Source organism: Alligator mississippiensis, chromosome 3 (assembly GCF_030867095.1).
Source record: "Alligator mississippiensis isolate rAllMis1 chromosome 3, rAllMis1, whole genome shotgun sequence".
NCBI lineage: Eukaryota > Metazoa > Chordata > Crocodylia > Alligatoridae > Alligator > Alligator mississippiensis.
The window spans coordinates 108686939-108714158 of NC_081826.1; the positions used below are offsets into that span (position 1 = coordinate 108686939).

Sequence of the window (27220 nt, forward strand, 5' to 3'; positions counted from 1 at the left end):
AGGCCAGCCCCTTAAAAGCTGTATTTATTTATTTGGCTGCTGTAATTCAAGAACTGGACTCAAAAACCAGAGACTCATTTTATTCAAATTTTCAAGGCAGGAGAGTTCTTCATTGCTAAATTTCACTATAAAGGGAATCTTTATCTTAAAGTTCATAAACTCCTGAAAATGGAATTTATAACACAAATCTTGTCACGTGTTTAACTATCATCACAATTGCAACCCTATAATATTTTAGTTAGATGTGTATAATGCCACAATTTTAATAAAAATGCAATGCTTCTTAAAATCACAGAAATCTTTGTGGAGTCATTTGAGTTGCAATGATTTAAATTGTATATATTTATATAAAAATACAATTTTTGGTGTTTATGTCAGATGTATTTGCCAACCATTAAGAATAAGAGTGATAATGAAACAGGCATTCAAGGCACATTGACTAATTTAAAAAAAAAAAAGTGCAGTACATTTTTGTCGTACCATATTTAAGGGTATTACTTGGCTTCAAAAGTGCTTGCATGTGCCAGTTGTCACCTTCATTGGTTATTTTGTTATAGCAATCCCTCCATTGCAACCTAGTAAGGGAGGCCACTTGTAATGCTTTATAATCTTGTATTCCTAATTTGTGATTAGCCCTTTCTAGGTTTATCGCTTAGACAAATATTGTTACATTTCTTATGTCCCTTGGACTAGTGACAGAAATCACACACACACCAGTAGAAGCAACCAGATACTGTTTCAGATCTCTAATACAACAGGACTAGGGACAGACATTCAAAAAGCCCAAGCCTGAATTGATTCACTTTTTGCAGGTTAGTCTAAACTATGCAGCTTAAACTGATTAATAACTGAACAGACATTCTCTGTGAAATCAGGAAATGCAGCCACATACCTGCAGTGGCTCCAGCCAGGAGCTGGGAGGCACTACAGCATGCCTGGCAACCACTGCCAAAGGGGAGAGAAGAGAGACGCTGCCTATGGCTCTCACCCCTTCTTGCTGGAGTGGGGGGCGGGGTGGCCAGGCACCAGCCAGGACTAACAACACAAGGGATGCCAGCCACCAGCCGGGAGGGTTTGCTCATGGCAGACTGAGGTGTGGGGAAGGGGAAAAAGTCCTTTCTCTGAAGCAAGCATGTATTGAACATAGCAGTTTGCAAAGCATACAATAGGGAACTACCAAAAATCTTTGCCTAAGCTAAGATACAGCCTAGTAAAACACAGCATGCTTAGACACAGATGTAATTTAAAATGTAAACCAGGAAGACAAGAATTAGTTTTACTAATCCTGAGGGTGGAGTGTCTCCTTACAGCCAGGCATCCAGAAAGGCTTTGTTTAGGTATGTACCTCTCTATATTCTTTGGTGAAGCTGTCTGCAACTTTCCTTAACTGCATCTCCAGCATGTGTGATGATTGTCAGGTCTTTGCCAACACTTCCCACCTTTCAGTCTGGTCCTGCAGATCTTAGCTCTGTGCTCATAGGTGCAGAGCTTGGATCTGCACACAGGGGACTAGCTTGCCTTCCCCCCCCCCCAAATGCTGTGGAATGAATCCCCTCCCAAACCACAGAGACTGCAGCCAAACCCCCAGGGGTTCAGGGTGAGAGAGGGGACAGAGGGAGGAATTAACTCCATCCCTCCCTAGCTGAAGGCAAGCCATAGAGGTGCAGCTGGGGCTGGCAAACAGCAGCTATGATCCCCAGGGTTTGCTGGTGGAGGTGGGGGGTGGGGAAGGGGATGGAGGGAAGGAGAAATTTGCCTTACGGTCTGGTCTGGCCACACCCCCTGCTCCAATTAGAGAGCAGAGGGGAGGAGCCAGCCCAGCTCACTGGGGCAGAGAAAAGCACTCCACCCAGCCCAGAGAGCATGCCAGGATGCTGGGGGAGTCTGATTTAATTTAAACCAGCAAGGGGTCTGGGACAGACATTACATAAACTGATTTGAGCCAAATCAGTTAAGTCTGATACTACATTCAACCAGGTTTATCTCAAACTGGTTTCAGCCATTTTCAAACTGGCTTATGTGCACTGAATGTCTGTTCTTTTACAGGTTTAAACCACTTTCTGGTCACTTCAACCAGTTTATGTGTAATGTATGTCCCTAGGCCTGAAGTTCAGTGCATATAAACTGCTTTCAAAATGGCCAAAACTGGTTTAATATGAGCCTGGATGGACATAGTATCAGACTTAACTGATTTGGCTCAAATCAATTTATGCAATGTCTGTCCCAGATCCCATCCAGATTCAAGTTGACTCTCAGTCCCCCAGCATCCCAGGATGCTTTGCAACTCTCCTCCCTCGCAGGGTGGGCAGGCTAGCCTTGGCCCAAGTTGTCTGCTCCAGCTGAGCAGGGTGGTGTGATGTAGCACCTCCTGGCTTCTGGCTTGAGCCACTGCAGGCATGTGGCTGCATTTCCAGAATCAAAAGTGAATGTCTGTTCACTTGCTTATTAGTTCAATCTATGCAGCTTAGACTGACCAGTGAAGGTTGAATCAATTCAGCCTTGGGCTTTCTGGCTGTCTGTACTTAGCCCTTCTGAATCAATCAGGCATTGGTACCCACAGTCTCAGAACATTTTTAAGATGGTTCAATAAATGAAACTCTCCAGTGGCATAATTAATGCTGGCTTGAAAAACTCCAAAAATCAGCGAAGATAGCACTGTCCTATCACAGCTTAAACAGAGTAAGTTTCCTCCACAGCATGGGCCACTGGTGCCTCCTCAGTCAGGAATGGCACTTGCCCCCAAGTGGACAGTCAGAAACCAGGGGGAAGGGAGGGGCCCTTGCAGCCAATCCCACAGGCTGGGGGAAGGGAGGTCCCCCGCAGCCAATCCTGCTGACTGGGGGAGAGTCCCCCCGTGGGTGATCCCATGGGCCGGGAGAAGAGGGGGTTCCCCACGGCCGATCCTGACGACCCTCAACTGGCAGCAGCGCACCACTAGCACTTCCAGGTGTGCTACTGGCACTTCTGGTCAGCAGGATTGGCCGCAAGGAGACCACTTCTCCTGGTGCACTCCTTGGCCAGTGCTTTCAGGGGGGGCACCAGCTCTCTCACCTGCCCAGGAACATTGCAGTCAGGGCGTGCACCAGTGCTCTCAGAGGGTGCACGTGCAGCCCCATGCACCTCCTACATATCATCACTGCTCCACATCCCATGGAACATTATGTTTCACAGAAAAGTTTTTATAGTATTGAAAGGATAAGCGTTACATTTTCCCTTAGTGTAATACTGTAGCACAGCTAAAAGAATACAGATAGTTTTCTGGCACTCGGATTAATAATTTCTTTAATCAGCTGTCCTTTAAAATGCAACCCCTGATACAAGGTTACTGAACTGTGGCCTGCATTGAAGTGCCTATTACAAATTATTCTTGTAAAATGTATGTTTCACTTTAACAATACTTAGTCCTGCAATCATTTTTTTAGGGCCCGATCCTGAGAGGTGCTGAAGACTTGTAATTCCCACTAATTTCTGTGAACATAAGTGCCTTCCCTGATGTTCTCAAGGGTCTGATCATTATACTATTATATAGCAGATGGACATGACAGAGGATGAGCTTGGGCAGCACCGTAAGGCAGATACTAGCTTTACCATGACCATCTCCAAGGGAGAAGCAAACACTCCAACAGAATAGGAAGTGATCATCAAGCTGCTATTTCCAATCTATTTTAGGGTGATTTTTTTTTTAGGTGCCTGTCACAGTGCTATTTGAATATCACTGAAACATGTAGAAGTCCACCTCTTGAGGCAGGCAGATTTGGTCACTTTTAGTCGATGTACTACATTGTTCTTATTTTAGTAATTTTTTAATTGTATTTATCTGTATATTTTACTTTCATACTTTGATTTTTTTCCAATTTTGGTTACACTGCTGCTTAAGGTTAGATTAAGGTTAACACTGAGATAAAGGTAGAATCCTTTAATTGCTGACACTTAAAACATACAATACATATAAAGTATTTCCAAACAAAAACAAATGTAGTCATTTAAGGCAATTATTTTGGTAAAAGTGAGGATATTATCAATTACTTGTATTTAAAAAAAAACCCACTACTTTTCAGGTTGCTATAGTTATGTAACTATGTACATATACACTTTAATCCATACAACTTGACTAGCTAGAGAATTCTAAATTAAATTAAACCCTTTTTTGGGAAAAAAATGTAATTTTAAATTCAAAATTACTGTCACATTAGTGATATATAACATTTCTGATGCTATTGAAACCATTTTTGGTTAAGTACTTTTCAGGCCATTTTTTTCAAGGATCTAGAATGAGATGTGCTTCCCTAACTTTATACATGCAAACTTCCAGGATTTATAAATCTGGGTCTGTGTTTGTGTGTAGCATGGTATACAGAAGTGCAGGCACTGTCCTTGCCAAGTTGATGCTTTTTCATAGATCATTAAAATTCATAAGCTCTGCAAGAGTTAATGGGTTATCCTTATAAAATCGATTGCAATGACTCCTATGGGTTTTACAAACCCTGTGGAGAAGGTTCACATGAATTCCACGTGGAATGTTTTATACAAGCATCTATGCTTACTTACACTTGGAGCCAATAAAAGGCCGGGTGCTCAAAAGGGCAAGAAAAATCTATTTGGCTAAGTTGAGGTGTTTGGGAGATATTATGTTCTTCTCCTTTCACTTAAAAGTAAAACAAAAGTATAAGACTTTTGCAAGGGTAAAAAAACTATTCATTCTTTTAAATTCTTATTGTCCAGTTGTGCTCCTTAACTTGACACCTCCCTACAAATGTATCTCTGAAAATGTTCAGACGGGATTTCTTGTAGAAGTTAAGAGGCTGTTAAAATCAGGCACACCATGAAAAACTAAGTTAACTGTGGAAATCATACTGATTCTGCATGATAAGGGCAGGATTTCATTTTCAGCCAGTGCTTGAATGCTGTTGGATGGCCACTCTGTGTGTACAGTCTGTGTGTACATGTGATTATACATCTTAACTTAATTATTTCTACACTTCTCTCTTTTTAGGTCTAACTGTGCTGAAAATATCCGTAAGCATATCTTACACACAGGAAAGCATGAAGGAGTAAAGATGTATAACTGCCCCAAATGTGATTATGGAACCAATATCCCAGTGGAATTTCGTAACCACCTGAAAGAATTGCATCCAGACATCGAAAATCCTGATCTGGCTTACTTGCATGCCGGTAAGATCGTTCTTCTGTTTGTTTACAAATTCTTCACTTTTCTAAATGAACACACTTAAATGATTGCAGAAAGAATGCTAGCTCTTCAATGTTTCTACCATTTATTCTAAAGAAGAGCATGATTTTAAATTGGACTCGATCCACTTCAGATTTCACTTACAGGTGAAAGTGATGTATTTAGTATTGAGATATGTCTACATTTCATGCACAGAGTCTGCATTTATATGTGTAAACTCAGGATATTTGCATGTTGATTTAAACAAGCACTTTTGCAACTTGTCTGAGCTTATGTTAGAAGAAAAATATTGTTTTATGGTCTTGTAAAAAAAAAAAAAGGTGGAGCAGTGTAATAAAATGGAATGAGGTGCTAAATTGATGCAGTACTTTAAACATTTTTAAATATTATTTAACTTGTTAAAATGGAGCAGCTAATACTTAACACCACAGGATACAACAGCAAGGCAGTTGGTTCTGTTAGTATACAGTTATATGAACAAAAAGGGTGCTCACAAATGTGGGAAAAAACAAAAGAGCACTTTACTGGAAGAGGCAGTGTGTCAGTTCAACCCAGCATCTGTATAGATTGGGCACTTCAGCAGGGATTTTTGGCACTTCTGTCTAAAGCTGATTCAATTACTATTAGATAAAAGCATCAAAAAGCCCCGCTGAAATGTCTCATCTATATAGATGGTGGGAGAGCCACATCTAAGCATGCACTGGACTTGGCACAGGGGGTGCCAAACTTAAAGCATATTCCTCCCCCCCTCCCCCCCTCACATCTGTAAGCAGCCAAAGTTATTACAAATAGTTTTTGTTTTATGAAATAATGTAGGAGGGATACAATATAGTGTGCTTTTTTTTCTCTGACTGCCTCTTCTAACCTTTTGCCAGATGCTAGTACCAGAGTACATCCTGAGTCTTTAGTGGTCTGTGCTCGTCAAAAAAGTAGAGAAAGGGACTACATACTAGTCAACTAAAAGTTACTAATTGCAGTGCACTGGATGCTGTGGCCAGACTCAGCAAACACATAAAAAGTTTCTTTTCTTAAAGCATATAAATAATTCCATCAGTGGTAGTGAAAGTACTCATATACTTAAAGTTAAGAAGGTGTTTAAGTGCTTTGTTGAAACATGACCTAGATGAGGGACATAAAGAGGCTGTCACATAAATGTACATGCATTTTTTGTTCTTTGTTCTCTTCGATTTATGATACTGTTTATTTTAAAGTGTTTTGAGTATTGCTGTAAGTTTGTATGATGATTTGAAAAGATTTAATATGGTCCCTTTTCTCAGAGTTTATTTTTCTACATTAGAAAAAGAATAGGAAGATAAATAGAGGAAAGAAGGAGGCTAAATCAAATAAAAAAATGAGCACATACATTCTGGAAGTGCTAAGTAGAAGCTGAAGTGCAGCAAAGGGTAGATAGCATGAGCAAGGATGTCATTTTGAGACAGCAAACCAAAACATGGGTTTGAAGGAGAGAATAGGAAGAGAAAAGTCTCAATACTTGGTATCGGACTATGTCTGGTGGCTTTTCAAGTAGCAGGGGCAGCAGGGAAAAGAATGAAAAGATCAGAGTTGGAGGACATGACAACAGGCAAAGCAAGAGTGAGCAGCAAGAGGAGTGAGGGAGATAAAACAGTAGGTCAGAGTTTAACATGAGTATAAGGAGTTTGATCTTGAGTTTGAAAGAGCCAGAGAACTTGAAAGAAACTGAGTGGAGATAGAAGTCAGAATAATGGGAAAGGAGGACAAACTGCAAAATACTGGAAAGTGGAAAGGGCCAGGGAGCCAAGAGAGGAGGAGTTTGAGGGCCTGACAGATGTTACATTTATGATGCGATTAACCTTGTAGTCATGCCACAAATTGTGACATGCCGTATGTTCAGTCAGTTTATCTATGGCACGATAAAATCTCAAACCAGCTACAAAGATGTTCCATGCATAATGTAGAGCATCTTCCGGTTTGCATTGCACCTTAAATCGAACATGTAACATGTGGCAAACCCAGGTCTGGGACACGTGTCCCATCCCAATGTTCAGCTGAGTGCAGGGATGGGGCACCTGGAGTCCTGGACACAGCTACGGTGTGCCTGAACCCTTAAATGTGGTAGAGGACAATCCTTGTCTCAGACTTGGACTCGAGGCTGCCCCACCCCTTATCCCAACAATTAGCTGATTGTTCGGATGGGATAGAGGGCAATCCTGTGTCCCAGACCTGGCTGCTCCCTGGTCAGTCCCCAGAGGCAGCCCTGAGTACCTGATGTTTGAATGGGTGCCTGCACATGCAGCTATGAATCAGGAATGTGGTCCTCAGCTGCAAGCATGATTGGGATCAGAGGAACTGTATGCCTGATCCCAAAAGTCACATGTCATGCCATGCACTCTGGCATTTCTCCAGTCCCAAAGGCACAATTATATTAACATCTGCCAAAGGCCTACTGAGACCAAGTTCTGCCTACATGGGCTTCCATTTAAGTAAGAAAAATATATTTGTGCCAAACTGAGTCAAGAAATCTTTCCTTGAATGACTCCTCACAGACTGCCTGTCAGTAATACTGTTCATCAGTATCTTGGAAGCGTGGATATCATTATATGTAGTTACAACACAAACTTTCACTGGGCACCCTTCAGTACATGTACCCACAATTTTCATTCTTTCTTTTTTTTTTTAAAACAAGGCACTGTACTTTTGTAACTGGAAACTCTTTATTTGCACACTATCTTCTTATTTGGCAAATATTTCACTCTATTCTGGAACCCCTCGTTATGTCAGTATATGATGGATAATATCTGGACAACCAAACTCTAGTTCACTGAATATTAGTTTCACATGCATAGATTCATAGATTCATAGATGTTAGGGTCGGAAGGGACCTCAATAGATCATCAAGTCCGACCCCCTGCATAAGCAGGAAAGAGTGCTGAGTCTAGATGACCCCAGCTAGATACTCGTCTAACCTCCTCTTGAAGACCCCCAGGGTAGGGGAGAGCACCACCTCCCTTGGGAGCCCATTCCAGACCTTGGCCACTCGAACTGTGAAGAAGTTCTTCCTAATGTCCAGTCTAAAGTTCTTCCTAATGTCCAGTCTAATTTTGAGACAAGGGATCTAACTTCACCACATTTCTGAGACACTATGCATTTTCCGCCTTTTATGTTCCTTCTAATAAAAGGAATTAATACACAGACATGGTACAAAGCTAGTCCTGCAGAGCTGTTGCCTTTCCTCCCTTTCTGCTGTTCTACAAAAAAGGACGATTTAGCTCAAAAAATTTTGTAACTATCTTCCTATAAACCACAGCAGATACTAATGTACCTTTGATAACAATGGTGATCTAAACAATGCTTCTGTCTCTGTTTTAAACTTTTTTAAAGTTATGTATTTGAACAGACCATTTAAAAAAAACTTTGCTTGAAAAGCTGTGTTCCAACTTCAATCCATCTCTAAAACAAGTATACTGTCTCAAAACAAGACCTGTATTAACTAAATACTGTATTCCAGCCAAGGGTATTAAATTATATCATTTATGTACAGTCTGATTTTTTTTTTTTTTTTTTTTTTTTTTTTTTTTTTTTTTTTGGTGAAGATTTCACTGTGGGTAGAACTGAAACGCATACAATCCAAAATGTTGTTTGTGCTTGTTTTTGAAGTATTCTCTGTCCCAGTTTCTGTAGCCTCTTCAGCATGAATATACTGTGAATTTTGAGACGTAGCAATTCACAATAAGCATTTATTTGCTGAAAAGTTCACATTTGTAGCAAGATGATAAATTTTACTACAGTCCAAGAAAGGGAAGAAAATTCCCACTTTGGGTACAGAGTTAAGGGAATCTGTAGCCCAAATTTGTAATGAGAAGAGTATTTGTATATGCTCTAAGCAATGTGGATTCTTACAGTTATAACTGAGATAACATGGAGATCAATTATCATAAATTAAACATTAACAATATTAATGATTAAGCAAGAGGAGTTTTGTTAATATATATATTTTTTTAATCTCTGGCTTTCACGTTTTATTCTGGTCTCATACAGAGTATTAATCCAAAGAAACTGTTATCTTGGTGAGTTAGGGAAGAGGTTGTAGTTACTGATGTGATTAGGTCCTCATGTGTTATGGATGGTGAAGATCAGGATCGAGGCCTTAAAGTAGTAATAGAAGTAGATGGAGAACAATAGAGATCAATGCAAGGGCTGAAACATTTCCCATTAAATGGCTACTTTCTGCTGAACCTAAGATCTCCTGTATTACTTCCACATTTACCATCAGGTAAATTGCATTGAAGTAATCCAATTTGAGGGTGATGAAAGCATTTCTCTGTATGAACACATTTTTCTTGGAGAAAAGGGTGAAATTTCTAAGTATCTTGTAGGTAACTGAAGGTATTTTTTCATCAGTCACTCTATATGATTGCTTCAGTTTACTGATGGATCAAATTGGAGTCTGCAGTTTTGTACCACTTTGTCAACTGGGAAAGGGCGAGGGTGAAGGTAGAGGCTTGATATCCTTGATTGAATTTGGAAGAGGACAGTATTCTAGCTAATTTCTCAGAACCTTTCAACCTTCTGAGTAGCATCACTTAATAGTGCCCAGGTTCAGTTTAACCCAAATATTCTCCATGTGGGAGATCTTCTTTTGTAAGCGTTGTGACATCTTTGTGATATTTTGATTCTGAAGAGACTGAGATATGCAGTTTAATTGCAGTTTATTACCTCCATTATGTTGCCATCAACAGAGACCATAGGGTATTACTGCCTTTTCAAGTAATCCCATGTAAGTACTGAAGAAGGGATTAGACAAATGATGCATTTGTGGGAAACGGAAGTTTCTTCATAGTTTCTTTACTATTTTCTTTACCTTGTTTGGAGGTAAATGATGCTGTTGTAAGATTGTCTATTCAGCTTTATTGTGCAAGTATGTGAGCAGTGCCCTGGGCACAACCTTTTCAAAAGCTGCAGAGATGTTAAGTGGCATAAGAACAATGACATATCCATTATTCATTGTCCATAAGGAAATTGTTCTTTTATGCTATCATGGCTGTTCCTCTGTTGTTCTCTGGACTGGAGCCTGATTACAAAATGTCCAGAGCACTGGCAGATGGCACAGTTTGTTGGAACCTGGTTGGGACTTTTACGAGTTTTGGTGTAGTGGTATCCACAGTCTCAAGTTGCACATGTGGGTTTCCAGTTAATGTACGCGAGGCATCTGAGAATGTTATTTATAACAGTCAGCAAGAAAGGAAAGGTGCAACCTAAGATGGACAATAGGAAATGTCTTAGAGAGGGGTGTGTTTTTAATCATGTCTTCCTCTGGGATTTGGGATATTGATTCATGAGTCTGAACCCTCTCTTGAAGTTAGCACCTAAGACCTTTTCTTCAAAAACCAGGGAGGAGTCAGTGTTTTATTTGAAGTCAGTGGTGATGATTGTGCCAGGGCTTGTGCCCCATTTTTTTAATGTAACAACTCAACAATTGGACATGCTGTAAATTTGTAGTACACTAGGATTCAGTTCCCTGCTCTGTCTGAGGAGCTTCAAAGACAAATTTCCCATTTTCTAAGAGTACCCCAGCCACCAGACTGTTGAGTGTTCTGACTGGGGGCCTTTCTCAATCTCTACTGTAGAAGCTATTCCATTTTGCATGGATTATTTAAATATTGATTGTGAGAGAGAGAAAAGAATGAGCATAAGAGTGAGCCCAGCAGATAGGACATTTAGCTGCGACAGGGGAAGCATGGGTTCCTGTTCCTACACTGGTGACTATTGACATATTTGACATTAAGCAGTTAAAGGATAAAATACTAAATGGTCAAAAAAACAATGAGAAGGAATGAGATCAGTCCCATGGCAGAATAGTCAATAGACTGCTGGCTAGGCACTCTCCTGAAAGTTTGAAGATGTGTTTTTGAACCCTGTGATGTAGAGAAAGGGATTACACATGGGTGTCTTACATCCTGACAAGTGCTCCAACCACAGAAATATTGAATAAAACAGAGGTGTCACTTTCTGGCTGTTTTTGTGTGAAGGCTTTAGTCACATTCCAAAAATGCTACCAGATTGGACCCTGCAAGTGAGAGAGGCAGAGAAAGGTCTAGTGTGTGGATCCTGAGAGGAGAAAGTTAAGAGCTGGCTACCTTGCTGTTCAGCTTTATTGAGACAGGGGTGCCAACTTGCACCTTAGTCCTGACAGACACTTCAGGTTTACAGGTGCATCTATAGCTAGAAAACAGCTGAGTAGGGATTTTTAACTTGGAGTTAGGTGGGATTTAGACATCTAAGTCATTTCTGAGCACTGTGCTTTCTATAGGTCATCAAAAAGCAGACTGAAACTAACTTAATTATAGTATATAAGCTGCTTCCTTGGGAGGAAATAATAGGCACTAAGAACTCTAATTTAGTTGAAAAAGGCATGACAAGAAATCAAGACTGGCAGCTTGAATCCAAATCAGACAAACAAGGCAGCAGTTTTTTAACAGTGAAGGTGATTGGAACAAGCTTTCAAGAAAAGTACATTCTCCATCTCTTGATGTCTTCAAAACAAAACTGAATGTATTTCTGGAAGCTATGCTTTAACTAAATACAAGCTATTGGGCTCAATACAGGGTTAACAAGGTGACATTTAAAGACCTGTGATATACAGAAGTTCAGGGAGATGATCGACTAGATTTTTCTGATCTAAAACTCTATGGTTCCATGAATCTAAAGCCCACCATTAAGTATTATATTATTGAGTGCTTAGATACTGTGGTTGTAGAAGATAGTGGGGAGGGTACAGAAAGCCCCCAAACTGGTTTTCTCCCTCACAGTTGACATTCCCATTAAAAAATACAATTGGAGCCAAAATTGTATTCCCTTTTGAGCCTGATGTGCCGTAGTCTGACTGCAGATATACTTGCCTAAAATAATTTTCCTTCTAGTATGTAGTTAAATCCTCCATAAAATACATAAGAACATTCATTAAAAAAAAGATGTTAAAAGAACCCTATTGAAATGCAGCTTTTTTGTTGGCAGTCCCCTTACTGTATTATTGGCTGCTGAGATCTGAAATTCATGGGAAGGCAGTTCAATTAATCATCCGTTTAGTAAGTCAGGCCTTCATCTTGCTCCTTTCTGTCTGGGTTTAGGGGGGAAGTACTATAACCGTGTTTTAATTCTTTCCAGAGTATAATGAGTAAAAGGAAACTTTCCAGCAAAGTCACATTCACTGGTAAATTTAGGAAACCTTTTTTTTTCAAAGCTTTTTACCTAATAAGCTTTCCAAAACTCTATACTCTTCTACACTCTACGTAAATTTCTCTTTCAGTTTCCTTAGTTTCTGCAAAACAAGGTTATACAAGCAAACTGTGGTGTGATTACATCATCAACACTAGACAAAATTGAGATTGTATCAGTTGTAACAGTTGCAGTATTCATGAATTGAATCCTGAAAGCTCAAATAGTTAAACCCAAATAAAATTGTGATCTTTATCCTATTTGACAGCTACATTTATCAAATTATTAGGGGAAAAATTGATTGCTAAAAGTTATAGCGTGATCTATTATGTGATTTTTATCAAGCTATAACTGTATTACCAAGTGGAAACCACAGGTATATTCAGAATATGAATTTGAACACACATAATTTCATAATTCAACAAATACACCTTCATTTTGTTGATTTTCCTTCTGGTCTTAAAATTTGCATTTTTTTCTCTTGCCCACCACCTGTTTCCTTTATACCATTTATGTGACCCTTACACTAGAAATTACAAATGTGATATGAATAGGAAGAAAGTCAAACAATAACAACCTACCCAGACCAGCTTTTTGCTTCATGCCTCTGAATTCATCAAACCAGGAATATGTTAAATCAGATCCTGCATATTAATTGAACAGACTGAAATACACAAACCTATTGGGTACATGTACAAAACTACATTTTATGCCTTTAGCAAAGCCACTAAAGATTGGAGATATAATTTTGTTTGCAGCCATGTTTAAGTTTTCCTTAGTATAATTTCATTCTCATTTTTCTATTTCCATTAAAAAGTAAAATGTGTTTAAAATCTTGTAATTTTAAAAACAAGATTAAAAGTCTGTCATTGCTAAAGATACTCAAATCAATTTGCAGCTTTAACTATAGCACAGTATTGCTTAGATTCCCAGCTAGATAAAACAGTGTTTTTGATGGCTGGTATACTCTTAAAAAAAAAAAAAAGGAGGAAAAAAAAAATAACCCAGCTCTGCTTTAAACAGGTTCACTCTTGTCACAGCTATTAGTGCCAGTCTTTCAATAGCATGTCATATTGATTGGCAGACATTCCTTTTCCTCTTTTGTGAAGAATAGTAATTTTAGTGTGTGCTTGAAATAAAAACCTAGCATAAATGATTTTCTGTTTGTAAAGGAGGAAGCTAGGTTTCTTGCAACCTATGTAGATTACTTTGTATTGTACTTCACAGAAAATTAATCTGTGTATAACTCATTTTTATCACTGTCTTCAGGCTTTATATGCCTGACAGAACCCTTATGTGACAGTATTTTTTTTCTGTATAGCAATGACCTGCAGGGTTGGATCTTTCTAAGTAGGAGAAGGGGTGAGGTCATGAAGACTGTTTTTCCTGTCCTTCAGTATAAGCTGTTTGTGTTGCCACTGCTGTGGAGCAGCAGAGGTTGAGCTGAGCTCCCTTCACACTCCCCTTATTGCTTGTTCTGATAAACCATCAGGTGTTGCCATTAAGTGACATGAAATGGGAAGGTCGAAACACAGATTCAAATATTAAATTATGGGAAATATTGTAATATTCCATATGCTTTGTCTAAAAAAAATTGTAACTTACACTAATAGGTGAGTGGTATCACTAGGCAGCAATGCAGAATGCCAAATTCTTTGAAAAAAAATGTTCAAAAGGAAAATGAATATTTTATCTGTTTAGTGCCAGGAATAGTTCCTCCTGTATCTCTGAAAAGTAAAGACAGAGTTAGTCAGCTGTTGTACCTTACTGCTCCAGATAGAAAATGAGTTCCTGATCTCTACTCTTCCTTTGCCCTTTTAGAAGGGTAGCTATGGTGGTAATACTACACTTGTAGAGTGCCATTATCATGCAGACCTCATGAGATAAATCAGTCCTACAGGGCACAATACTAGTGACAATACCAGAAATAAATGTTTCTGATATTTTATATAGTAAAGTTGGAGTTAACAGGCATGTCACTTCCATGTATGTTCTGTTTAATGGCTCCCTTCTCCATGATGCTGGCTACACGATACAAAATGCATTAACTCTCCCCATTATCAGTATTCTCACATCATGTGTACTTCTTTCTTAGGAAGCTCCTATCCTGCATTTTTCTATAAAATCGAGGTTTACAATGCAACGATGCCATTGTCATTGCCTTTTGGTAGAAGATTAAGGGGACTGAAACTTCTTTTCGTGTCCTCATTTCACAAGTATTTCTCTTGGTCCTTGTCATCTTTGTATTTAGAAAGTCCTACCAGCTGGGTGAAAGAGCAAATTGGCTTGATACGTAGGTGTTCCTGATGGTCCTCCAGGATGTCCAGTATAATACTGACCCATATAGGGGCTGACAAAGTAGCTCCTTGTGATGCATTCTCCCAGTCAGCTCTTGACTCATTCCCTAGGTGTATGATGTCTTTCAGAGCGAGCCTGTATTGTGAACAGCCCATAGCTATGATGGCAAGATAGTCTCTGTGGAGTTCCTGAAGGGGGGTCGCTAGTGTCTCCTTTATCTTTGACCCAAAGTTATCCCATTAGCCCTCTTGTCCCCCACTCTCCCCTCTTCAGTTGCCTCAAATTTACCACCATGGCATGGTCAAGTGTAGGCTTCAACTCTCACCCTGATTAGAATGATTATAAAAGCACTTTTTATAGTTCTCATTTCAGTCTCACTCTTTGCCTGCTGTCCCTTAACTGTGCCACAGTTATCCTCCTACCCAGATCTAGCTTGTGAGTGCCATAGCAAAAGGCTAATAGATTCTCTGCTAATAGATATCTTGGTCATTATATTTCTGCATCGCATTCAAGTCGGTGGAACTATGCACATTCTGAAAATTAGGCATATTCTTAATTTCAGTGTTTTAAGCAGAGCCTTGTAGTACCAGCGACGGTCTAAATAAGGCAGGAGAACTTAGTTCAAGGAGTCCTCTTGAGTTATTTTAAAACACGATTGAACAGCCATACAGTAGCCACACCTTGGATTGGTCCTTGTTAGCTTTCAGTCCTCAGGATATGTACAGCCAAACACCTGCTCTTGAAAATCCCTTGAGTTGCCAACCAAGTGCTGAAACCCAGCTGGTGTGCACAAAAAGCCACTGTCAGTGCAAGGATGGCAGGATCACTGATTAAAAGAGTGATCACATTCCTTTTCCAGCAAGCTATTAGTTACTTACATTAATAAATAAAATCAGCCTTCATGCTGAACTTCAAACACTATTTTCTTGCCTTATTGGAGCTAAAATAGAATGTTCTTACCATGAATCTTTTAAGGTAAAGCTGCAATATTAAACCATAGATATACAAGAACTCCCTGAAGACAAGCACCATGGTTGGAAAAGCATGGGATGTTACATTGCATTTTGCTAGAGTATACAACTGAATAATAAATTGTATATTATATGTAAAAAGAATAAAACAAACTTTACATTGCATTTAGCATACTCCAGGACTATAAGAGAGTAAAATAAATCACAGAAAATTAATAAGAAAAAAGTTGCAAATGGATAAACAAAAACAGAACTATTCTGATAGAAGACATTCAGAAAGAAAGCTACTTCTACCTTCATAAAGAAATTGGACAGAATTTTTTTTTAAAAATATGTAGGATGTGCCAAACAGTTAAAAAAAATAATTTATTTTCCTATCACCTAGAGCTCTTTTGTGCTCTAAGATGCCCTAGTCCCTTGCACCTTCTGAAGTTATGATGGGTTCATATGAAACATAAAATGTGGGGGGTTTTGTTCACCTGAGCAAAGTGTTCTCATTGAAAAGACATGCTTAAGAAGAATGCAAAATGGTGGTTTTAACTGTAAACACCTGCTTTAGGTTTAACATAGGAGCATGACAATAACATAGAAACGTGATCATAGATGCATGATCACATCACGTGATCTCAGTTATGAAGAGGTGACTCTATTGCCTGAATGCTTGAACTAACAATGCTCCCAAGACCTGGGGGCACTATATTTCCATATAGCCACATCTTAGAGTGTATTATTACCTACATAATACCACTGCCTGTTGGCCTTTCTCACTTCAGCTGTACATTGTACAGAGGGTGCTTTTTTATTTTCTCCTTCAGCAACACTTGTATGTCCTTCTGGATCATTTTGTGTATTTTCCCGTTTTCTTTTTAGATGCTTATACTACAGTATAATTAACCATGTTGACAAAGTGTACTGTATTTTATTCAAGTCAATGAAATGATCTATGTTTGTCTGCAATTCACTTTAATTTTCATTCAAACTCAGCATCATGTCTAATCTAGAATATTGTTTTTTAGTAATTTAATTATATGAACAATTAGGCCCTGGTCCAGCATGTGCGTGTAACCTTAGGCATGCAAACAGTCCCACTGTAATCAATTGTTATCTATGTGTTTTGCTAGTTTGGGCTCATAGTGGATTGCTGGGCCCAAACCACCCTCAATTATAACCCCTCTGGTAACTGACTGATCTCTGGCATTCCACACAAAATTTTTTTTTTTTTTAGGATTTCAGTTTGTTTGCTCTTTTTGAACAGATGTGTACCACACTGGTATTCCACCTAATTCTTGTCTCTGATATTAACCTTTTATAATTAAGATGCCTTGTCTTTTTGACACACAGTATTCTTTTTTACTTCTTCCCATTTATATTTTATTTTAATAGTTCTTTATGATTTTCCCCCATCTTTTCATTTACCATATCTTTGGTACCTTTCAAATTCTAATGCTGTCCCATATATCCTTAGTAACCATACTGGATGTTTCTGTCCTTTTTAATATTTAGGTTTTATTGGATGAATGTAGATTGCACCTTCTCTAACTGTGCCTTAAATAATTGCCACTTAAGGGAATTAAGAAGTACAAGAGAAGGAAAATGCTGACCCATAGACTAAGCAGAGGGAAAAACGTTCCCACTGGGTCCAATTTCCTAAGAAGGACCATCAGGATAGTGACTAGGACCTGAAATTATGGGCTGAATGACCTCTAAAAAATTATCAGTTCAGAGAAGAGTTTTCTGTAATTGTTTGCACTAAAAAAATGGGGATCAGTAGAAGTCCAATAGAAGGAAGACTGTTTCCCTTGTGTCTTGGTTAACATGTGAGAATATAGGATGAAACACACTACACACTATTATGTATAAGTTTTTCTGTAGTATTAGAAGAGCAGTTAAGTGTATGGGGAGAAGGTCTCAAAGCTCATAATAGGAAGATTCCAAAAGGGAAGATAAAATATCTTGTATTCCAAGAGTGTATTTTTGTACACATCATAATTGGTTATAGTATAAGATATGTATCAATATCTAGACAAAAGAGTTTTGTTAAAATCATGAAGAAAATGTGCAACAAAAAAGAAACCTTGTATTTTTTTAATTTGTTAGTTTTGTAGGGTGTGATTTTTATTTAACGTGCTCTGGTGGGAGGTAAAGGGAGTGTAAATTCAGTTTAAATGACAGAGGCTTTTGTATGAATGAAAACAGAGTTCTGATACTTTTCAGAAAATTTGAGTCACTGATTCAACCTGCCTGAGATTGGACTAAAAACACTGGCAGTTAAAGGGATGCAGTTCCAGTGAGCTTCAATGCAAGCTCATTCGTTTGCTGTCTTCAGAATGGTGGGATGAGACAGCAAAGTTATAAAATGTAATTTCCAAGCTTTATGTCAGTAATTTCTGAGCGTACAATGAAGAATATTTTCACTTATTCTAAATCAGAGAAAATGATCAGATAATATTAGTCAGACACATTTTTAGTCAAAAATAAAAAAGTTTTAGTAACTCAAATGATTCTAAGAAGGTTTTTACAGGAATGTTTTGTCTTTTGAAGCTTAAAGGCTAGGTGGTTGCCATCTGAACTGAGAGGTAGGTGGTCACTGTATCTGTAAACAAAATGTAAGGACCCGTGCTATGTAAGAACTTAAGTTGTGCACTTAACATTTCTGCTTCTTGCCTAAAATGTGTAGAGTGGCCTTCATCTTACCGTGTGTCTACAATAACCAGAAAAATAATAGCAGGTGAAAACAGAAATACCTTCTTTGAAGCAAAATCTGTTTAAGGGAAGTACACCATTGGATATTCTTATGGTGGTGAAAAACCGCAATTATCTGTTTGATTCAACATGTATTCCAACCTTGGATACTGGGAATTTTAGTGTAATATTTCCATGTGAAACTGGATTCGGATTATTTGACTGAAATTTAGTAAACTATTTTGATAATCATGTTATGAAAGCTTTTTCTAGAAAAGGCTGATGGTATAATGATAAAAACATGGAAAATGTGCCTTTTAAAAATCTGTAGTCTGTAGACATTAGTACATTTTTTAAAAACTTGCATATGCCAAAGAGTGAATTTACTATGATTTTTATGGTCAATAGGAATTTATCCTGACTCAGAACTGAAAGATTAGGCCATAAAAGTCCCCTGGGCTGTTACTCTGTGTCACTCTAATATTTGTTGCTGACTATTTTTTTTTTTGTTAACCTCCACATCACACAGGGTTTAACTTAGCCACTCTCAAGGCTCTCAGTAAAGTTTGTTCAGCTGTTTGCTCTTATATCCACCCACTCATGCAAAAATCCTAAAATGTTAAGTCATGGATATACCAGTATTCTTCAGCATGTGAAAAGCATGGAAGCTGTGTCAGCTGTAATTGGGACCAGTCTTAAGTATATAATATACCAACAGGGCTAAGACAATAGAAAAACATAACCCTCTCCACTGTCTCTTTATTTTAAAGTGCAGGTTGTTTAATGGAAAGACTTATAAGGAATAGCATAGGAGCTCATGGGATATATCTGTTTCTATGTGTGTGTTAGGGAGTTCAAATTTAAAACAGAAAGATAAAAGTTTAGAAGGTAAAACATAAGCATTAACATGAAGACAGAATGTTAGTTACACATTCAGAGTTTGAAATCACCATATTCAAATTAGGGCAGATTTTACACAGACTGTAAAAGGAATTCCTTATGAACAGATACTGAATAAAATGAAGTAGAGGCTATGTATGAAGCCCATTTTCCTCCTCCTTCTTTTTAGAAAAGGCTGTTTCATATCTGATGGCAGCTGTAGAATGGAAAGTTTTATCTCCAAAACAGAGTGGAACAGAAGTGTATGTTGGAGAGAGAATCTGAAAAGGTAGCATGTTAATTGAGCCTAGACTAAAATGAGTGAATACTTCTGAGTACCACTGAGGATATGAGGAAAGCATTTTCTAAAGAGAGCTTCAAAGAAAGAACAAGACTTCTGATTCTGAGAGGGTGTTGTAAAAGTGTTGTAGCCCTCCCTATCATCCTGTGGGGGAAAAAAGGTTTGATCTTTTAGGTGCTTGTTTTTTATAATGTAATTCAGATTTGAGCGTGAAGCACTTTTTGATAGGTGACTGCACAGGTTCACAAAAGTGGCTCATGACCTGATGATTACCCTGTTGGTAAGGTGAGTACCCATTATTTATCTGGCAAGTCTGCTGTACATTATGTGGAAAGAATGTTTTCATCCGACAAGTCTCCAACGTGACATGAAACACTTATAGGTGCATTTGTTTTTTTTCTGTTTTTTTCAAAAATCTCTCCTTATAGTATGTCAGTCTGTAGGCTATGCCTTTACTTAAAATAAGTATGTTCTTTTTTCACTCAAATTGTTATTTTGAAAATCCATATATTCAGTATTATTTAGCATTAATTGGTCATGTAAACTTATCAGAGTCATTTTTGTCGTTAATTTATTTTTCTAAAATAATTTTAAAATTATCATCCAAAAAGGAATAAGACTATTGCACTGTTCTGCTGTGATTTTTGATGGTTTCTGACACTGATTGGCAGAAAGGGATCTTTTTGCTAGAATAAGATAAAAAATACAGATTTTACTGAAAGAAATGACAAATGTAAAATTGTACTTCACTTCAGTTAAATGTTGTAGATTATGATGATAAAGCTTTTAAGCGTGTTTGATTTTAACTCCCATTGACAACACTGCAGCTCACAAAGCAGTTACTTGTTTGCCCAGAAATTGTTGTAACTTTAGCACTGACATCCCCATGTAAATATACAACTGACATACTGGTGAAATGTTAATAATATTTATACTTTTTGTTAGGCAAAACCAGCAAGTCAAAAGGATTAAAACAAGGTACAGCCCCCAAATGTCCAGCCGTATTTAATCCTAATGTTCATTGATCCTGTAACCATGTCAGATTAGGAAGATCTGTGTATAAAATTGGTTTACAAACAGTCCCATCAGATCAATTTCTAGCACAGTTTGGCTTCCTAGTATGAAAGGCTAAATTTTGATCCATAGCCTGCAAAGCTTATGTTCCATAAGTTCCTAAATCCTATGCTCATTCACATCAAGTTGCTCATGCATTTGCAGGATCAGATCCTCTGTCAGAATACTGTGCAGAATCTAACTCTATAGAATGTACTTTTAGAAACAGGTCTGACATGCTTTGACTAAGTCATGTTACACAGCCAAACCAAATTATAAAGACTAACAGTAACCGTGTTTGCTGCATTAAGCACAATTAAAAACTCTGTGTGGGCAAATTTAGTGTCATGTAGGAAAAAACTACAGAATGAGGCCCAAGTAGAAGACCTGAACCCAGTGAACAGACTATGCTGTTATGCTGAACACTGCAGTATTTTTAGTAGTTCACTGTGGTATGGATTCTATAGAAAGAAATGTTCTCTAATAATAAAAGCCTTAAAGCTGCGAAAGAATATTAGAATTGAATGTTTTATTCTTACGGTTAAGATAGGAGATTTAGGCAACTTGAAATTTATATATAAATTTACCACTAAACTTTTTGTTTGTTTGTTTTCATTATAACTATTATGTAAGGTATTAAGTGTTTTTCAGCACTGATTTATGAATTGGTAACTGAAATTTGAACACAGAGGGGTGCACCTACATGTGCAATTAGCATGTAGCAGTAAACTCCGGTGCATTTTGTGACAAAGTTCATATTTCTCCTGGGTGCAGCACTTATACGTGCTCCTGAGTGTGCAGCACATTGAGCTGGGGCGGAGCAGCCGCAGCTGGCAGGGGGTGTTGAGGGGTCAGCCTGCCAGCCAGGAGCTGCTCCACCCCGGCTCAGTGTGCTGCGGAGGGCTGGCTAGGGTGTCAGGGTGCTCCAGGACAGGGCTAGCCAGCAGGCAGCCCCCACACTGTAACACCCTCATGTCCCAGCCAGCCCCGGGCATCATCCACATATGCTTTTCGTCGCATATAACGACACCACTGTAGGATAGTACTTTTCCTGGACAGTACTGCCCTACAGTGGAGTTAATTTACTGTACCCTTATAGGGGTGAACATGTAGATGGTGATGCTTTACTGCGGAGCTAATTAGTCAGCTCTGCAGTAAAGTGCACATATAGATGCACCCAGGGTTGTATAATGGGATAGGGTTTTTATTTTTCTCATTATTGTGCCTCCATAATAACTACTGTGACATTAAACTTAAAAGTGGATTTACTTGACCTGTGACACCCAAATGCAATTTTTATTTATTTATTTATTTTTAAATACTCAGTTTGTATTCATACATTGCTAGGGCATCCATAACAAATTTTTTTTTCTATAGTCCCATGCTTTGGTTTGTTTTTTATCACATGGAACTGAAAAATCCTTCGGTAATTTTTGTATTAAAAGGCTTGTTAATCTACATTGATTTCCAAGTTTGTTATAGATTCTTAGCTGAAAAATACAGTACATCACTGACTGTTCTATCACTTGACAGCAATTGATAAAGCATCCATGCAGAAAGTGTCAGAAAAGGTTAATATTTATTGATTTTTATGGTGCTACAACCAGTGTAGTTTTGCCATCAAAGATGTATGGCCACCAGCAATGGAATCTGTAAAATTGCAGGTTGCACGCTAGTTTTTATTATAACCTATGCCAGTATTGTGGCCTTAAAAAATGACAGATATTTAATTTAAGACAAAAGGCTCTGAATGTGCAGCTACTATATACCTGAGACTGAAATTTAGTATTCTAAAATGAAACACAAGAGCAGCACTTAAAAGCTTAAGGGGGGAAAAACACACAACCTTGCATTGCAAATGACAATCACATTTAGCCTTTTCATCCACTTAACTATGTGCTATTGATCTGTAGAAGGTGCCCAAGCAAGTGATAGCTGAAATTATGAGCAATAAAGGGCTTGCTTCTTCAAACAAAAAAGTATATAATTAGCAGGGTTGGGGGAGAGCGTAAAGCCTGTTTGGTTTTAAAGTAGTTTAAACAAAATGGAATGAATTCAATAGCAGTGTTTAAGTGTACACAAGGAAAAATCTGGTTGCCTTGAAGCATATAGCCACACTGCAGTCTGTATATAAAAATTAGGAGTGCACCACGGCCTTTACATTTATCTCCATCAGTATTTGCCTGACAGAAAGGCAATCCAGTGGTTTGCCTACACCAACCAGGGACAGAAAAATCTTTCGAAGCTTTGACTTTTCTAAATGCATCTACAGCTTGCATTTTTATTCTTTTTTTTTTTTTCACTTAACTGATTCTTTAGAACAGACTTTTTTATAAGCAGTAGGTCAAAATGGTTTTCTGGAAACTGCAAGGTTTTCTGGAAGATGTATAAATACTGGTTAAAGAGCTGAAAGTTACTCTAATAAAAAAAAATCGGTCCAGTTTTGCTGCTTTTATGCAAGTCACTATAAAACGAGACCCATTGACTTAGGTCATTTAACAAGGGATCAGGATCTGGAACTATATTTCAATAATGTAAATTCAATGTATCAGTTGTATTACAGAATTGTTATTTTTATACTACAGTTTCATATGTGCATGTGTGTGTGTCTTTAAGATTCATGGTATTGAAGGGAGTACAATGGGTTTATTTCTGAACAAAATCTACTGATAATTCTAAAAAACACTTTCAGGCTAACCTGACCAGCAGAATAAATTGCATGGCATACTGTAAACATGCTTTAGATCGCCTCTTGTCTGTACCACATTTTTCTATTGAGCTTTATACCACTAGTTTGTCTGGGTTTTTTTCCCTAGACAGCTTACCCATTTTATTGTGCTCATTTAGAGGAAAGAAAAACAGTTTGTCTCCTTGAAAGGCAACAGAACATTGAGTAGAAACTACTTTTATAGCGAAAATACTATTATAATATATGGCAACTAAAATTCTCAAATTGAAAGAGAGGATATCATAGACAATCCTGAATCATTTTACAGAAGCCACTGATAATTTGAAATATTCTCTATGAAGATTTCTGGGGGGGGGGGGGTTAATCTTCTTTCTTTGAGCTTAGTAAAATGTGATTTTTAAAATTATTGTTAAAATAACGTGTTTAATTTTAATAAGTCAAATAAGATCCATTTCTCATAAAACTCCACCTTTTTTATTTTAATGACTCTGTCATTAATCATTCTCCATTTTTATTGTTTCATTTTCTCCCCTTCTGATTGTTTTAAATTTATTACTTCAAAATTGTACATATTCAGCAGTAGCAGCATATTCTGGCTGCATTCTTACCTCCATTTTTTATTTTATTAATTTGTTTTTTAACTTTTAAGACAACTACATGCCAATAATCTCATCACTATATAGTAACCTTGACTTCCAGGCTGCAGTTAGGTTTGGCAGTTTAGTAACAGAAGGTTTTGCCAAACACTTTATTTCATTTTTTTTTTAAATTTAAATATCATTGCTATAAAGTATTCACTATAGTTTATAACACCTTCACCCCAAAATTGGTCATTACCTTGGGTAATGGCTAATACGTTATAGCGTTAACTGATTTTAACAAATGATTTTGTGGAATTATTACTTAATTCATAATGTAATTAAACTTTACTACCCAGTAATACACAACAGAAACCATATATTTATTTTAGATCGCGTAACCGTGAAAAGACTGCATTGCTTAAATCACCAGCATTCATTGAATAAATAAAATTAATTTATTGTTAACTTTGCCATGCACACATTTGATATAAATTAAGAAGAAGAAGAAAAGAGGTAATTCCAGACTGTCTCCTGCAGTTTGTTGAGTGAGTACATATGTTAATGTACATTTAGGCGTAGTATAATATTATGGCTTGCCTTTCAATATGAGTGAAAAGTTGAGAAGAAGACAATACAGAGGAAGAGGTGGCAAGCATACATCTATGTTTCCTCAAGCTTGTAGTATTTGTACTTTCCAAATAGACCAAAGGCTTTCAAACTGATCCGGAGAATCATGTTCCAGTAACGTCCTTGAAATCAGAGCTATGGTCCACTATTGTGGTGTACCCATCCAGACCTACCCGTGACCGCTCTATTTTTTCCCCTACTTACATTCCTCCTACTCCTGGCAATAAGATAGGTCAGCAATGTGTCTACTCCTAAAATCATATTCATAATGGCAAGGTTCTCCCAGCCCTGCCCATTCTTCTTTGCTTCCCTGTAGTTGCCTGCTGGTGGCCTTATGCACCCATATCAATTTCTGGACCCATAGAGAGGCCTTTGCATGGAACCTGAGGTTATCTTACTGTAGAAGAAGCTGATTCACATATCCCCTTTTTGATCAGTTAACAATTCTTTCAATAACATGAACAAAAGAGGAAGACCTAGTTTTGTTGGCAGTGCAATGCTATAGATGTCACAAGTACTAGCTGTTCATTTCTGATATGATTATCTACCGACATAACACAGACTTGAATCTGTCATTAAATCTTTGAGGGAGAAGGGCTTTTTGCCAAACTATCTTTGAACAAACAAAAAATTACCAAGAGAACTTCATAACTCAACTTACAGGAAGTAAAATATAAAAAGAGGTGAAATTTTAGATAGTTTAAGTCTAAAAAGTTTGCAGTCTCAATCCTTGTAACCAAAAGTATCATCTGGTTCTGAGATCTTCCATAAGTAAATGGGAAAAAGATGAAATATTGTTTTGCTGTGCTTCTCCATTCTCTGAGCTGGTTCTTTTTCTTTCTTTCTCTTTTTTTTTTTTTTTGCGTGTCAAGGAAACAAATAAAGCTTCAAATGATAACACTGAAGGTTTATTGTTTGGGTAATAGTAATAGATACAGTCTATACATTACAAGACAATGGTGGTCACTTTTGATCTTATGAAGATAGGACCTGATCAGCAAAACTTACTACCCATACCCCTGACATCAATAAGACTTCTCAGGGTAGCAAGTACTTTATGTTGTAGTATCTGGTGAAATAGGCCCATAAATTGTACACAAAGTGGTCAAAACACATCCCTGTCTAGTTTATATTTCTCCTCCTATTCATCCCACCTGTTTTTGTAAAGATATAACTTTACACCAAAAAGGAACACACATTTTTATTTGCAAAAATAAAATTTAAACGCTGAACCTTTTTGTTTTTAGAAAAATATATAATGTACCCAAAATATTAAGAAGCGTATGCATGTGTATTTATGTTCACAAGTGTTAGACAGACAAATACATAGATATCTGTAAGACCAAAGTGTGCTTCAGGATTAGTTAACAAATTGCCATCCTTTTAATAGTGAGTTTGAAATGGTTGTACTATAGTGTGTGGTTTTTATCCTCTTATAGTAACATATTTTGCTAAAACTAAAAACCACTGCTACATTTTCTTCCATTAGTTGATCGTATTCTTGCCAGTATTATAAGACCTGGGAATAGAAGAAAACATTTGATGACCTAATCAGAAATATCTTGAACCATCATAGCCAAATTATAAAATTATTGTTGTCTCAGCAGATGGGTTCACAATGATAGTACTGCCAATATTGCCCTTTGTTTTATGCCAGCTGTATCTTGGGATTCTGTAAGTCTTCATTAGACTTAAAGGGCACCTATACATGTGATGGCCTTCTGCTCTGACGTGTGCTAATTAGTACATGTTGGAACAGACCCGATTAATCAAGTCTGCTGCAAGTCTGCTGGAGCATGCTAATTAGCATGCTCCAGCAGCCTCTGTGGTATGTGTATTCAGTGTCCCCATGTTTCAAAATGGCAGTAGGGGTGCTTTAAATAAAGCTCATCGAACAAGCTTTAGTTAAACCACCCCCCACTGCTGTCTTGAAGTGTGGGACGCTAAATACACATAATGCTGCTGGCACTTTAGAGTGGCTCTGAGAGTCATGAAGGAGAAAACATGGGGGGAAATAAATGTGTTGGAGCCTGTTGCCATTAACATGCCTTCACCACAGGTTTATTGCATGACAGTAACATTTCTTCAAAGTAAGAATACCCCTTTATTCTTTCATCTCCACCTGAGATACCTACACAAGGTGGAGAATGAGCAAATGCCTGATCTGGTGTCCCCAGTATACTGCCTGGCTCAGCTGGATCAGTTGGGATTGAAGGGAGTTTATTAGTTATATTATATTTGAAGTCACAGTGGCCTTACTGAAAATTTCTCCAAGTTGTTGGAATTGCTAGTGAATTATGTTAACTGCAACCCATTTTCCTTAAATACAGTCTATGCACAAGATTTCAATGTATTTGAATATTGGAAGTTCAAAGTGTCTGCATTACTCCCTTCTGAAAGTTCAGAGTGACTGCATTACTCCCTCCCTTCTTTGGGTAAATGTGGTGTCTTATATTAAACCAACTAAATAGTTGGAAAAATTGTTCTTTGCAACCTTTCAGGCAGAAACACCCTTCTTCAGGCATAGGGAGAGTCTGCTGTTGTTTTGTGTTCTTCTGGATGGAATAGAAGACAATATGCAACATGCAGGTCTGTGAAAATGCAGATGCATGGCAGTGAGGATCAGAGGCTATGGGAGATGATAGGTGTGAGACAGGTAGGTGGGAGCGGGGGCGATGAGGAAATGTTGACCTGGTGATAGAATGTAGCTGATAAAATGTAGAGAAGTAAGTTACCTGGGGTTATTGGATGGCAAGC

General features: G+C 37.8%; 1 protein-coding gene across 1 annotated transcript in view; it reads left to right on the forward strand.

Moving 5' to 3' along the window:
• ZNF407 (zinc finger protein 407) overlaps positions 1 to 27220 on the forward strand; it is a 476393-nt gene that overhangs the window by 343389 nt on the left and 105784 nt on the right. The window contains 1 exon segment of the mRNA XM_006276265.4: positions 4994 to 5172. Within this exon segment, the coding sequence (XP_006276327.2) occupies positions 4994 to 5172 (179 nt within the window).